The 13540-nt window shown below is 43.4% G+C and overlaps 1 protein-coding gene across 2 annotated transcripts in view; it reads left to right on the plus strand.

Moving 5' to 3' along the window:
- The window catches only part of GALNT14 (polypeptide N-acetylgalactosaminyltransferase 14), a 378447-nt gene that overhangs the window by 305553 nt on the left and 59354 nt on the right, over window positions 1–13540 (plus strand). The window contains exons 6-7 of one of the 2 annotated variants that reach the window (XM_075204367.1): window positions 8087–8211; window positions 12123–12210. In XM_075204367.1, the coding sequence (XP_075060468.1) occupies window positions 8087–8211; window positions 12123–12210 (213 nt within the window). The remainder of the gene's footprint in view (window positions 1–8086; window positions 8212–12122; window positions 12211–13540) is intronic. The other variant, XM_075204366.1, reaches the window with a different exon arrangement.

Genomic DNA, 13540 nt, shown 5'->3' on the forward strand with positions numbered 1-13540 from the left:
TCACATTGCGTTAAAAGATGAATCTCGCCCATCACATCCACAGATAACAATCATCATAAATAAGATGTGAAAGATATCTTGAGCAGGGTACTGAGTGACAGTTTACTGACACGTATCGGTCCACTTAGTTTTGTTGGGTAGTGCAAATTTGGGATTTTATTTTGTGGGGCGAGAGCATTAAAATAAGATGAAGCAGCGGAGAAGGGGTATTGTTAGGGGTTGTCCTTGCTTTGCGGAAGGGTACACAGCCATGTCCGCTACACCAAAACCGCGAGTTGTACCACACTTTTTGGACCTCCCAAAGGGAGGCGGAAGTGACAGCGTGATTCTCGTCATCGCTGCCCAGTCTCCCGCTGCGCAAAGATGTCATCATGCAGGGCTCCCTGAAACATGGGAGTCTCCCGAAAATGCCGGGAGAGTAGGCAATATGGGTTTTAGCAGAGAATGAAACTCGTCCTATACGTCTAATGCGACACATTTTAAGTGTGTGGTGCGGACCTTCTAGGTGTAAAAGCAAAGCGTTTTGCAGAGCTCAGCCAGTGCATGTCATCAGCATACTTGCTTACTTTTGCGAACTTCTTTCTGGGAGAGGGGCGTAACTGGTGGGTGGGGAGTGGCCAATCACGTCATTTTGGCCCCACCCCCATGACAGAAATGACCTTTTGTCGCGGGGGCAGGGCCAAAATGACGCAATTTACTGCAAAAGTCCTGACTGAGTGTGTCATACCAGTTGACATACTGTCCTGCTCTCTCCTACCTGTTCTTGCTGCTTTCAATACTTGTTGGGGAGAGATGGCTGTGAACAGTGCAGACAGAAACAATCTGCCCACAAGCTGCAAAGTGGCAGGGTCCAGCCACCTCAAGCATACAGTATCCTAGGCTGGGAGGGAGGGTTTACAGGCACTAGGAAACCCCCCCTAATTTTGTCTATGTTGATGGAATAGTAGTAGGAGAACACGAGGGAAGAGGGCAATGATCCTGAGAGCTTACATCCTAAAGGGAAGGGGTATACACGAATAGCGTGGCACCAGGTGGCGGAGTGGAGATAGTAGCAGAGGCAAATGAGTTATGAGGAGGGCTGCTATATAAATAAATAGAAATAAATAAGATAATTAAATGACTCCTATATATTTTATCCTACCATCTGTATTTATTGGGAATTTATAAGTATATAAGATGTAATTTGCGCTGTACATCTCCCATTCCATTACATAAAACCTGCTTATCTGCCCGTTGGAAAATATACAGCATTATTTTTTCTTAGAGCTTTGCGGTAATTAATCAATTTCCAGCCCCTGATATAAAATCAATTCCTTTATGTTTTACAATAAATAATGCCTAACAAGCTGTATTGGCTGTAACAGGGCAACGCTCTCTCTCTCTCCTACGTGTGTGACAATTCCCGTGTATTTCACCCTGTAATATGAAAGGAGTGTATGTCTATAAGACATCTCATGCCTATCTGCCATGACAAGGAAGGAGTCGCTTGCAGATGATTGATGCACAGACAACATCAAAGCTGTCGCCGGCTTATTTAGCCAAGAGTAAAACAATTTACGCTGCAAGAATTCAATTTTTCCAGCAGGCGCCAAAGTAATAATTATGCATGTAAACATAAGTGACATTTGTTTATATACCATCAATCCGATCACACGGAAGGTGGCCTTTATTTCATCGCTGTAATATTGCAGTGAAACGGTAACGCTTGCTCTGCCGCTGCGTAGAGGTGGCTCTAGAGATAGGCACAGTGTCACACTACAAAGTCAGTTCTACTACAGAACATTTAATACTATGGTGCATCAATGTGCTGAAAATCACAGCAAGTACTCAGATATACATTACATTTACTCTGGCTGATCAAAGGTTTTGTCTTACTTACACCGTGCTTTTTTATACTCCTTTAATAAATGAATGACTGCAAAATTGAAGGGGTTGTCTACTGTAGAACCTTCCCTCTTTACTATGTGCACTGACTCAGTGTAGCAAACAGGGGCGGATCTAGAAAAGTATCCTACCCGGGGCGATTTAGGGGGGGGGGATTTAGGCCCCGCCCCCTTTTTGACTTCAAGGCTGCCGGCGGCTGCACAATATGTGCAGGTCCGTTTGGCAGTGACAATGTGCTGCCCGGCTGCTCTGATTGTGTTTTAAACACAATCAGAGCAGCCGGGCAGCACACTGTCACTGCCGAGCGGACCTGCACATATTGTGCAGCCGCTGGCAGCAAGCCCCTGCTAGGGGGAGCGATCGCCCCGATCGCCCCTCCCTGGATCCGCCACTGGTAGCAAATCAGCGAGAGAGGGGTACTCATTCGTGGGACCCCCATCATGACAGATGTCCCCCAAAACAGCTCTGATCCGTCGGGGCATGGACCTCTACAAGACCTCTGAAGGTGTCCTATGGTATTTGGCACTAAGACGTGAGCAGTAGATCTATTGAGTCCTTTAAGTTTAGAGCTGGGGCCTCCATGGCTCGGACTTGTATTTCCAGCACATCCCACAGATGCTCGATCAGACTGAGATCTGGGGAATTTGGAGGCCAAGTTAACACCTTGAGCTCTTTGTTATGTTCCTCAAACCATTCCTGTACAATGTTTGCAGTGTGGCAGGGTGCATTATCCTGCTGAATGAGGTCACTGCCATCAGGGAATACCATTGCCATGAAGAGGTGTTCTTGGTCTGCAACAATGTTAGGCAGGTGGTACGTGTCAAAGTAATATCCATATGAATGCCAGGACCCAAGGTTTCCCAGCAGAACATAGTTCAGAGCTACACACTGCCTCCGCCGGCTTGTCTTCTTCCCATAGTGCATCCTGGTGCCTGTGCAGCCACCTTTCCCGTACAGCTTGTCGAGCTCACAGGTACTCAGATGCCCCCAGGTCTTAAACTCTACCGCAGTGCAAGCTTATGAACAATACTGCAGTGAGGGAAATAGGAGGTGGTAAATTGGATGGGAGCAGGAGGTCTGGGCTCCGTAGCCGGTAGAATGGACAGGGTCAGGCACAAGGTCAGGGCTTGCAGCGAACAAGAAAATCCAAGAACAAATCCAAAGGTCAGTGTTATCAGAATACAAACAGGGTCCAATTAACTAGCCACGGATCACAATAGGAGGTCCAACTAGAAAGCAGCAGAAAGTACACAGGTCACAGTAACAAGCAGGTTAGCAAATGACAGAGTCAATGCTATAACTGGCAGGGAGGCTAAGGCTTCCTGCCTTATATACTAGACAGGACCAATCAGAGCAGGACAACCCATGTGGGTGTAATCAGCCTCATCAGGGTGCTAATTAATTTGGAAAACGACAGTGCACGCTCGGCCAGCAGCCTGACAGCTTGCCGGTCACGCTTCAGAGCAGAGAGAGCGTCCCGGCCATTGCCTAAGCGCCCGGGACACTCTGACCGATAGCGATGTGGCGGCTGTCAGACAGCTGAGACCCGGTCACAGAGGGAAGCTGAGCTGTCGCAAGTAGCATGGCAGCTCAAGACAGTACCATCTCTTCCCCAGATAAATGACGCAAACGCACCTGGCTTCCCACATGATATAAAAGAAAATGTGACTCATAAGACCAGGCCACCTTCTTCCATTGCTCCATGGTTTAGTTCTAGTGCTCAGGTGCCCATTGTAGGCACTTTCAGCGGTGGACAGGGGTCAGTATGGGCAGCGGTGGACAGGGGTCAGTATGGGCACTCTGACTGGTCTGCGGCTACACAGCCCCATACACAGCAAGCTCTGATGCACTGTGTGTTCTGAAACATTTCTATCACAGTCAGCATTAACTGTTTTGAGCAATTTATGCTACAGTAGCTCTCTTGTGGGATTGGACCAAACGGGCTAGCCTTCACTTCCCACGCAGATCAATGAGCCTTGGGCGAACATGACCCTGTTACCGGTACACCGGTTGTCCATCCTTGGACCACTTTTGGTAGCTAACCACTGCATACCGTGAGTTCCCCATAAGACCTGCCCTTTTGGAGATGCTCAGACCCAGTTGTCTAGTCATCACAATTTAGCCCTTGTCAAAGTCGCTCAGATCACAGATTATTTCTGCTTCCAACGTGTCAACTTCAAGAACTGACTGTTTACTTGCTGCCTAACATATCCCACGCAAATCCCACCCCTTAATCAATGTTATTCCCTTCACTTGTCAGTGGTTTGAATGTTGTGGCTGATCGGTGTAGCTATACAGTGGTGGAAGTGGGGGGTATACGGGGGCATGTCATACCACCACTTCTCCTACTGCCTTCATTGTAACACTATCACATTCCAGTCACTTACATTCCCAATTTCACACCACCACTTCTAAATTTCCACTTCAATGACTGACTTGGGGTGAGCACAATTAAATAGAGTGCTACAATGCAAACGCGCCCAACTGTAGGTGCATATACTAATGAGTATAGGGTCATTGGAACCAATGTTTTCTATTCCCATACCCTCTAACATTCTGTTACTAAGCTAGTAACAGTATATTGATGCCAGTGGGTGGAGGACATTACCCTGACAGGGCCTTCTATAAATCCTGAAGGAAGAAATACATTGTGTTGCGTCTTTGCATCTTGCATAATCAGATGGGTTTTTTTCAACCTTCATTATTCAATCTCTGTTTTATAGCAGAGAAAGTTTGTAAGGAACTTCCTGTGCTTGTACCAGATTTTTTCCTCAGATGAGCAGCGAAGCGTATCGGAATCTCTTTAAAATTCTCTTCAGTGGAACAAAGTAAATTAGTTATCAAAATGATGGAGTCCTCTCCCGTCCTTTCATTTCCTCTGGCAAGTGTCACTTTCCTCGCTTGCGTTTTTATTGAATTAACGTGCATTCGCTTCAGACACCAAAGTTGTTTAAAGTCATTTTTTGTGTCTGTGGTTTTCTCTCAGGCATTATATTGCTGGAAGATCGGTTTTGCAACTGTACAGAATAGTGACAAGTGTTTATTAAAAAAATAAACACCTCAGCTTACTTCTTCACTGTATTGCTTTGTGTTCTGCATAATGTGTCAGAGTATTCTCAGCACAGAAAACAGAGAGAAAATGAAGCAATCTTGAGAATCGGTTGTGGATGAAAGAGGTGATGACTTTCCACAAAATCCACAGCAACAACATAGGGAAACCGAGGGGGGTTTTTCCTAGTTCCTGAAAACCCCCCTCCAAGCCTGGGCCACTGTATAATTGAGGTGGCTGGACCCTCCCCTCGCTTCACACGGCTCTGCTTAAAAAGGGAGAGCTGCGTGCACCTAACAGTAGTGCATGCAGCATTGCCCATGTATAGTATAGGGATAGGAAGAGTTGGAGAGCAGCCAAGCACTTTCTGATATTATAGCCACGCCCCCATGCATGCTGGTCACGCCTACTGAACAGGGCTGGTAACATGACTGCGGTCCACAAATCTGTCCAAAATCTAAGGAGGGGATTCAATTTCCGCAGGACATCAACACGATGAAATATCAGGTCCACGTCCATTTGTAACTCAGATGTCATGCATTTATAGCTTAATGTTTGTTGAATACTGTTTTGTAATGATTTATCTGCTGTAAATATATATATAGATCAAGTGACACAAAGGGGTAGATTTATCAAACTCAAAATGGAAAAGTATAGGGGCCTGATTCATTCAAAACGAACCTAAATTGCATTGTTTTGTTTTTTTAAATGCACATAAATCTCACGTCTGTATTCAACAAGGAGCTGGTCTGAAGATATATATCTCTGGATCCGCTCTGTTCTAACAGACACAGACTGCAGGATATGTCCAATGTATATGTGGACTATAAGTCCCAAGCAAACTCACAAAAAAAAAAATGAAGTTAATGTCACCTGTTAATATCTTGGCCATTAATGGGAAAAAGGTTGTTTTTTTTCCCCATTTTTTTAATGCAAAACATTTATCATGATGTTATGAATGTTTACTGTGCATAAAATGCATTTTTTCAGTTGCTCCTGATTGCAAACACATGTTCTAGCTGTATACACAGCCGTCATCACTAGTAATCAGCACTTAGACCTGACCTGTAGCTGGTGCAAGTGATACGACAGAAAATCACGTACCGTAGAGATGTCCAAAGCTTGAATCTGACTTTGCTGTGTGCGCTCGAGCTTGGCACGCCCTTACCGTACACTGACTACGGGCATACACCCAGTATCCTTCCTGTTCCGCCCATGAAATCATATTCTGTAGTAAAGGTCCATTGCGCTCAAAGATGAATTGGATCTTGCTGCGTTCTCTGACTTCTGGTCCGTTTCTGGATTTTACCACAAAGCCTTAAATGAGGTAGACAATAAAAATGTTACGCGCATGAGAAAAATCTATGATGGAAATTAAACTACAAACTGTATATAAAGTTTTTTCAACCAACCCTATTCTCTAAGTATAGAAACCAGTATTCCTTTCTTGAGCACCTCTGATGTGGATAGAGAAGCAAAACATACATCAAAACCAAATTTGTTATTTACATCACAGCGTCTTATTCCCCAGCAACATGCAGCTTATATAGTAAATCTCCATTAATAATGGTTTGTTTGGAATGTCTTTTTCCCCCACTGCTGCTGAGATTCTGTATATATCTGTACTGCCTCCGAAACCTCCAGCTTCTGAGTCTTCCAGTCATTTCTATGTTCCAGTATACATTATGTTTCATAACCCCCAGTTGTGTCTTCAATATACAACACAATGAAAATAGAAGAGTCCTGCTGTCAGTGCGTGACTTAGCTTCTGGGTCTCATTGTATAAAAGTCATATCTTGTTGGGATAAATGAACTGTGAGTAGCTCCCATACTGACATAACTCTGTAATTTACCATGCTGGGCGAGCCCCCGGTGAAGACCCTCCTTGCCCATAAATTCTTTTGACTATTTACTGGCAGCCTAACGAATGGTGGAAATGCTATGCGCATGGTCATAGCTCTTTCATGGGTGAGATCCACAGAGCCTTTAGCTGGATGCCATAGTTAAATGTGGTAAGCTCTGGCATTAACTTTTGACATGCTTGCCAACTTTTACTTGTTGGCTTCAGGGAGATCCTGGGGGAGGTGAGCGTGCGGGGGTGGGGCTTGATGAATCGCTAAGATGATGCAATATTTGCATCATTAAGCCACTTATCTATTGTGGGGGCAAGAACCGGGAGGTTGCCCTGCTCTTCTGGGAGCCCGGGAGGTCTCCCAGAAATGCAGGAATCTCCCGGACATTCCGGAAGAGTAGGCAACTATGCGTTAAACAAAAGCAGCTAATGAATCTCTAGAGACTGAAGTGTCTTTTACATTTCTGTCTCCATTACTGAAGTCACGTTGTCTTACACGTCAGTCTTTGGTTAAATCTTGGTCTCCATGAAAATGGCCGCCTCCATAGGCATCAATACATGGACTTTGGACACAATTTCTGAACTGTGTCATCATGCCACAGATGGCGAAGCCAACCACGTCTTGTACTGGCTCAGCATCAGGGAGAATGCCAGACTCTTCAGGGAGTGAGGGAGATCACCCCTATTTCAGGGAGTCTCCCTGACATTCAGGGAGCGTTGGCAAGTATGACTTTTGTTAAATAGCAAAACATGGTTCTTAAATAGACCCCTGTAGGCTCTGGAGTCGCTGACCTTTCCCGCTCACTCTGTAAGGGATGTTGCTCTTTATCGTACATTATAATGTGAACAGAGGTGTCTCATTTCCATCCAGATCAATGGCCCCGATGCATGCTCTATTTTCAAACCATTGTACATGCACCCAGCCCTTAATGTGCACACATTTAGTAGAATGTGTATATCCCGACCTCCAAGATGTCTGCTTTGTGCTGTCAATTTGTACACGGTTTCATAATGTTATCTCATAAACAATAGGTAATCACAACTCTAAGCACCATATCTAGAATTTATTTGTAGCTTTTTGGGCAAATATTTTTTCCACTTGTGTAATGTCTTCCAATTTTTAAGCACAAGTGATTGTGATAGCGATTGTAACCACATAAAAGAACTTGTAACTTCTAAGCTGAATGTTTGACATTGCTTTAGTGTATAATGCTTTTCAGTAGCTCATCACTCACAAGAGGGGATCATATGGTATCATTTTATGCTGACGTTATGGGTGATGGCTGTATCTTTTAATCAAGCAGGTTTGATCCGGTCTAGGGTGCGGGGAGCAGATCTCGCCAAGGCTGGAGTCCTCACCTTCCTGGACAGTCATTGTGAAGTTAATAAGGACTGGCTCCCTCCTCTCCTGCAAAGGATTAAAGAGGTGAGACCTTGTTATTGGGGATCATTCACAACAGGTACACAGAAAAACAAAAGCCAGGCTTTGCTCGTTTGTGACATTGCTTCAGTTTACTTCCCCGCCCCGGTGGCAGCGTTTGCGGACATGCACAAAATTCTGCTGAACGACGAGCCCATTGTGGCTTCCTGTAGATCCAACTACTGCAACGGAGAATTCCAAAAAATGGTTCGTTGACTAGGCATAGTCAGAGACTGGTGTCCCTGTTGTATGGGGCTGCAGAGGTTTTCAGCACTTAGGGGCATATTTAAGAAATCACGGTAGTGCACTTACCACGGAAATCAGGTCCCGCAGTGCCCTCCGCAAATTTATTAAAGGTGCATCGCAGCAGATATCATGGATATCTGCTGCTTTGCACTCCTCATCGTTTTTGCGAGCAGTCACCATTCAACAGTATGGTGACTACTCTGGCCGCAATCTAACAAGTCCCGAAAAAACATTTTTTCAGAAACTTGTCTTGGTAATATACGTCAGCTGAAGCTGGTGTACATTATCAAAATTGAAAAAATCCAATGCTGTCAGCTCTGCTCCGAAGAGCAGAGCAGGACAGCGCATGTGTGGAGGGATCACATGATCCCTCCCTGTCACTCACAGCTCACTCTCTGCAACTATCGTTGCAGAGACAGAGAGGGGATCTTTGTGCACTCGAACTTCGAACTGCACATGCGCAATTGAAGAATGAAGAGAACAAGGAACACCTGGAGGAGATCCTGAGACAGCACATCCCGAAGAGAGGAGTAAGTATGATTTTTTTATCACAGAAACAGCAGTTTTTCGGAAATGCTGTTTCTGTGATCCGTTTTTAATAAGTTTGAGAAATACATCAATCCTTATCCATGCGATAAGGATTGATAACTATTTCTCATTTTTGCCGATGAATGATAAATGTGCCCCTTAGTGAGGTTGAATTTTTATGTCCTACCCTTGAAGTAACGCTAACTTGATTTATTAATAGAAAGCGGTATGTACTCATGGTAGCCACGCCGTGACCGCCATGCATTTGTGCCTAATGGGAAGCAATATAATAGAAGACTATAGAACAAGCCATAGTGGTTTAATTAACCAATCGAAATTTCTTCACATTAGTTATAATTTCTTATTGCAATGATAACAAGGTTTTAACGTGCCTATTAACTAAAACAACCAAGCCAGATAGGAGTCTGTCCCGGCAAACAATCTATAGTACAGTGATCGCAATCATGAACACTTTATTTACAGGTTATGATGGCCTTTCAACAATTTCTGATAGGAAGCCTCTCGGGGGAAGGATCTGAAGATCTCTCTCCTGTAATGCTTTCCCCATAGTATAGAATGCGTTAGCTGCCAGGATGCGTTAGTACCAGGATGTGTTAGCTACCAGGATGCGTTAGCTACCAGGATGCGTTAGTACCAGGATGTGTTAGCTACCAGAGCCAAGCTTCGAACTTCTATGTGAAAACAAAGACTTCTATGGGAACTGCATCCGGGATCGAAGACGCTGGGACTGCAGCAGATATCGGAGAACTTCTTATAATAAATATGCACAATACTTTAAAATGGGGTATTACTCCAAAAACTGCAGTGATACAAACCTTCGATAGACCCCTTATATAGTTATTTGTTTGCATGATGACCAGTATTATTCTGAAATCTACAGTAATGTACATTATCTAACACAGAATCAATTTTTTTAAATAGGGCTTATGTATATTTTATTTTTCTATTAACGTTTAGTTAAACATGTCAGTGTCGTGAACATAGATAACCTACAGTAATTTAAAAAGGGATAAATCATAACTGCAGTTTAAATATGTTATATCAAATGAATCCATTGATAGGTTTAGCTACTAAAGTGTAAAATGTGAAGACAGAAAGTCTGATGTAAATGTATTGGAGGGCTTTGCACATTCCAGTGTGAGAAGATAGGAGTGTCACCTGCAGCAGCTTCAAAGGGCTCCTGTTGTGAGATATATCCTGACACAAGTTAGTTTTTGGACTCCTGAATAGACTTTGTAGGGCCGGTCACAGCTGGACATTCTTGCAGTCCAAGATAGCATTTGAAGACTGCCTATACAGATATATAGAGATATGGGCTTCAAAGAAAATGTCTTCATAGTTCATATTTTGTGAAACCTGGGTGGCACTCCGTACTGAGGAGCAAAAATCACACCAGGGTTGTGAATGACAGGTACTGGCGGTATCCGGGTACAGCTATAATCACATGTCTGTAGGAAGGTATGTCATAATTCCATCATGTTTGGTATTTAAATGTGCGGGAAATTATGACCGGGTTATTAAAGGGGGAGTTATGTCTCTGGGATATATCTGTGAAGAATTATCCAAAGGTCAAAACTTTGGGAATATTTGTGAGAAAACTATATAGTGACACCCAGGGGACATCCCTGCGCCCCTATTAGCATTAACACGCCCCTGTGAAGACCGTCCCATTTCATTTTGCTTAAAAAACCTGTGTTGGGAAGGGGCAAGTTGTCAGACTTTTTGGGAAATCAATTCACATTGATAAGCTGTCCATCTTCCTTGCCAATTTCCCATGGCACAGGGTATGCCATTCATGTAAGTGACACTCTGAATCTAATCCTTTTTATTTTAAACTGTTTGGCTTGTGTATGTCAATCAATTGTTTATTCATTATTTTTTTATCTGTATGCCCTGTACTTTTGTATATTTAATCCATAATTTAATATGTTGCGTCCTTGATACTCTAACGAATCCATTAGTCTATTAAGAAGAATATAGCTCGGCCAAGTTAACCCTTTGAATGCCGGTGTGTGATTTGTTGATACATTTGATTAACAAGCTGTGTGTGCTTGCATTTACATTTGTGTAAGAGTCTGGAGGTGTGAAGAGATAACCCTTTGTGTGCTGGTGTGGGTCTTGCTAGTCTGTGGATAGCTAGAAGCCTTGTGTGCCAGTGTGGGACAGTATATTGGGGTCCTGTTGCCCGTATTGAATAGGTGGTGGCAAACCTGAAGTGTGTGAGGTGTGAGCGCTGTTTGGGGTGATTCCGTAGGTCTATAACCTGTGTGATAGGTAAAGAGAGACTGCGGTCCGGAATCGTGTGACCTCATACAGCGAACACCCCAAAGTCACGGCAGCTGGGACCGTGTTCATGACAGTCAGTATAACATTGTTGCCAACCTTATAGCTTAAACTACGGGGTGTCTTTGCGTCAGAACGTTTTCGTCTTCGCATGTGCGTCATACTCTAGTAGATCCTCACGCATTTCAATCCCCATCATGCGGTCTTTGCCAAACATGGATATTATGTAATTTGTTATTTTAGTACATATACAATAAGCCAAGAGAATAGGTGCTGGATAAGTGCAATTTTTCAGGGATAAATCCTTAATATCTGTGAATATCCCTGTATATTAGGGACAGTTGGCAATGATGGGATAATATAATCACCAACACAACATGCCAACAATAGTGTAGCAACATTCCTTACAACAGTCCCAATATACAAATTTAGAGACAGTCCAAATTTATGTAACTCAAGAGGAACGTGTTGTATGAACAAAGGACAGGGTCTCAAGGTAAATGAGGAAGATGAGGAAGAGCCTTAGGTGTGTCCAGTTGTCCCGATTTTCGGAGTGTGACTTAAGTGTGCTATTTGTGACATCTAGTGGTGGATTATCATATGGCTATCTTGGGAGGTAGCTCAGGGCCCGGGGACAATAATGAAGCCAGACTTTCTCATTTTAAACTCTGTGGTGCAAATATGACCTTGGAGGAAGATTATCCACCGCTGAACTGTATCCATGTGTAATTTGCATGCGTTTTGCTCCTCTGTACACGCTGTCATTTAAATTTACATCACAATGTAAAATGAATTCAAGAAACAATTGCAGATGTAGTTCTCTGTATTTTTGTTTTTAGGACCCGACCCGCGTGGTGAGTCCCGTTATTGACATCATAAACCTGGACACGTTTGCGTACATTGCGGCATCGTCAGATCTGAGAGGAGGTGAGTTAGTCTGACTTTACTACTCGGTGTTCCAGGCACTGAAATTAGATTGTAAGCTCTGCAGAGACTGCGCTGCCTGTGAGTGTGGGGGAAAAGATGATTATGATGATGTTCAGCGCTAGTCATTGTATAGTCGTCACCTATACGTGTACAGAGAGATCCACATATATTGCACTCGCAGTGTCAGTGGCATCGCTTAGCCCTAGACCCGGTGACCCAAGTCCAAGCACAGCGTTCTAGGTCATTTCTTTAATTTCAAAGGTAATTATTTGTTATTTTTTTAATGAATAGCTCAAACTTTTTTATTTAAACAATGAACCCAAATGATCCTTTTGAAATCATCATCATCATCTTCATCATCATTTATTTATATAGCGCCAGCAAATTCCGTAGCGCTTAAATAGTAATAGACACTACTAGGTAATACAGACAAAGAGGTGAGAAGACCCTGCTCGCCAGCTTAAGTTTTTGTTTAACTTGTTTAATTGGTTAGATATGCTCATCAGCAGAGTGTATCTAACTTTATGGGGATTTGTAGACTTCAGGGGGATCGAAAACAGTCATTTGCATAAACCAGGCTCCACCTACACATTATCCGCAGACCACACTAAAAGCTATTTGCATCAGGGATTTCTAAACCCATCGGCTATACATGGGAGATATGAGACTGGGGCGGGAGGCGGGACTTATGCAGAACACTAAGAGCCTGATTCATGTTGGGATGTAAGTCCATTTGCATGTCATATCTTGTGTCAATTTGCTGTGCACTTGTTCTGAAACGGAACTTATGCAAATTACATGCAATCCATATCTGATCGCAAATGACACTGGCGACTGTCTATGAGCAATGTATACAACATACCGTAAAACTGCACCTGCTACAGTACAGGTGTAAGTGCCGGCTGATAGTGATGACTGACACGCCATAGTCTTTGTATTAAAAACTACAAGTATGCGTGCACCTAACATGCACAGAATATGTGTATGCAAGTAAGAGAAACATTGCCGCTTTCAATTAACATTCACTGAGGTCGCGATGATGTCAAACTGTACCGCCGAACAGCTGTACAGGCTGAATAACTTGCTGTCAGCATGCTGGTCCCATCGGTGATCTGCAGCGTCGGTTTTCAGGTAAGTCTGTTTATATTTAAATCAGTTTTTGCTCAGTTCGGATTTTATTTGTAGGTGTCCTCTGTGTCGGATTTATGGTAATTGTTAAAACGATTACCACCGCTACAGACAGATAGATACAACAACATTGATCAGTCCTATACATATAAAACTTTATTGTTATGGTGTTAAAAAAGTGCTTAATAAAAACGAAAAAATA

This window comes from Mixophyes fleayi, chromosome 3, assembly GCF_038048845.1.
Source record: "Mixophyes fleayi isolate aMixFle1 chromosome 3, aMixFle1.hap1, whole genome shotgun sequence".
In the NCBI taxonomy this organism is placed as follows: domain Eukaryota; kingdom Metazoa; phylum Chordata; class Amphibia; order Anura; family Limnodynastidae; genus Mixophyes; species Mixophyes fleayi.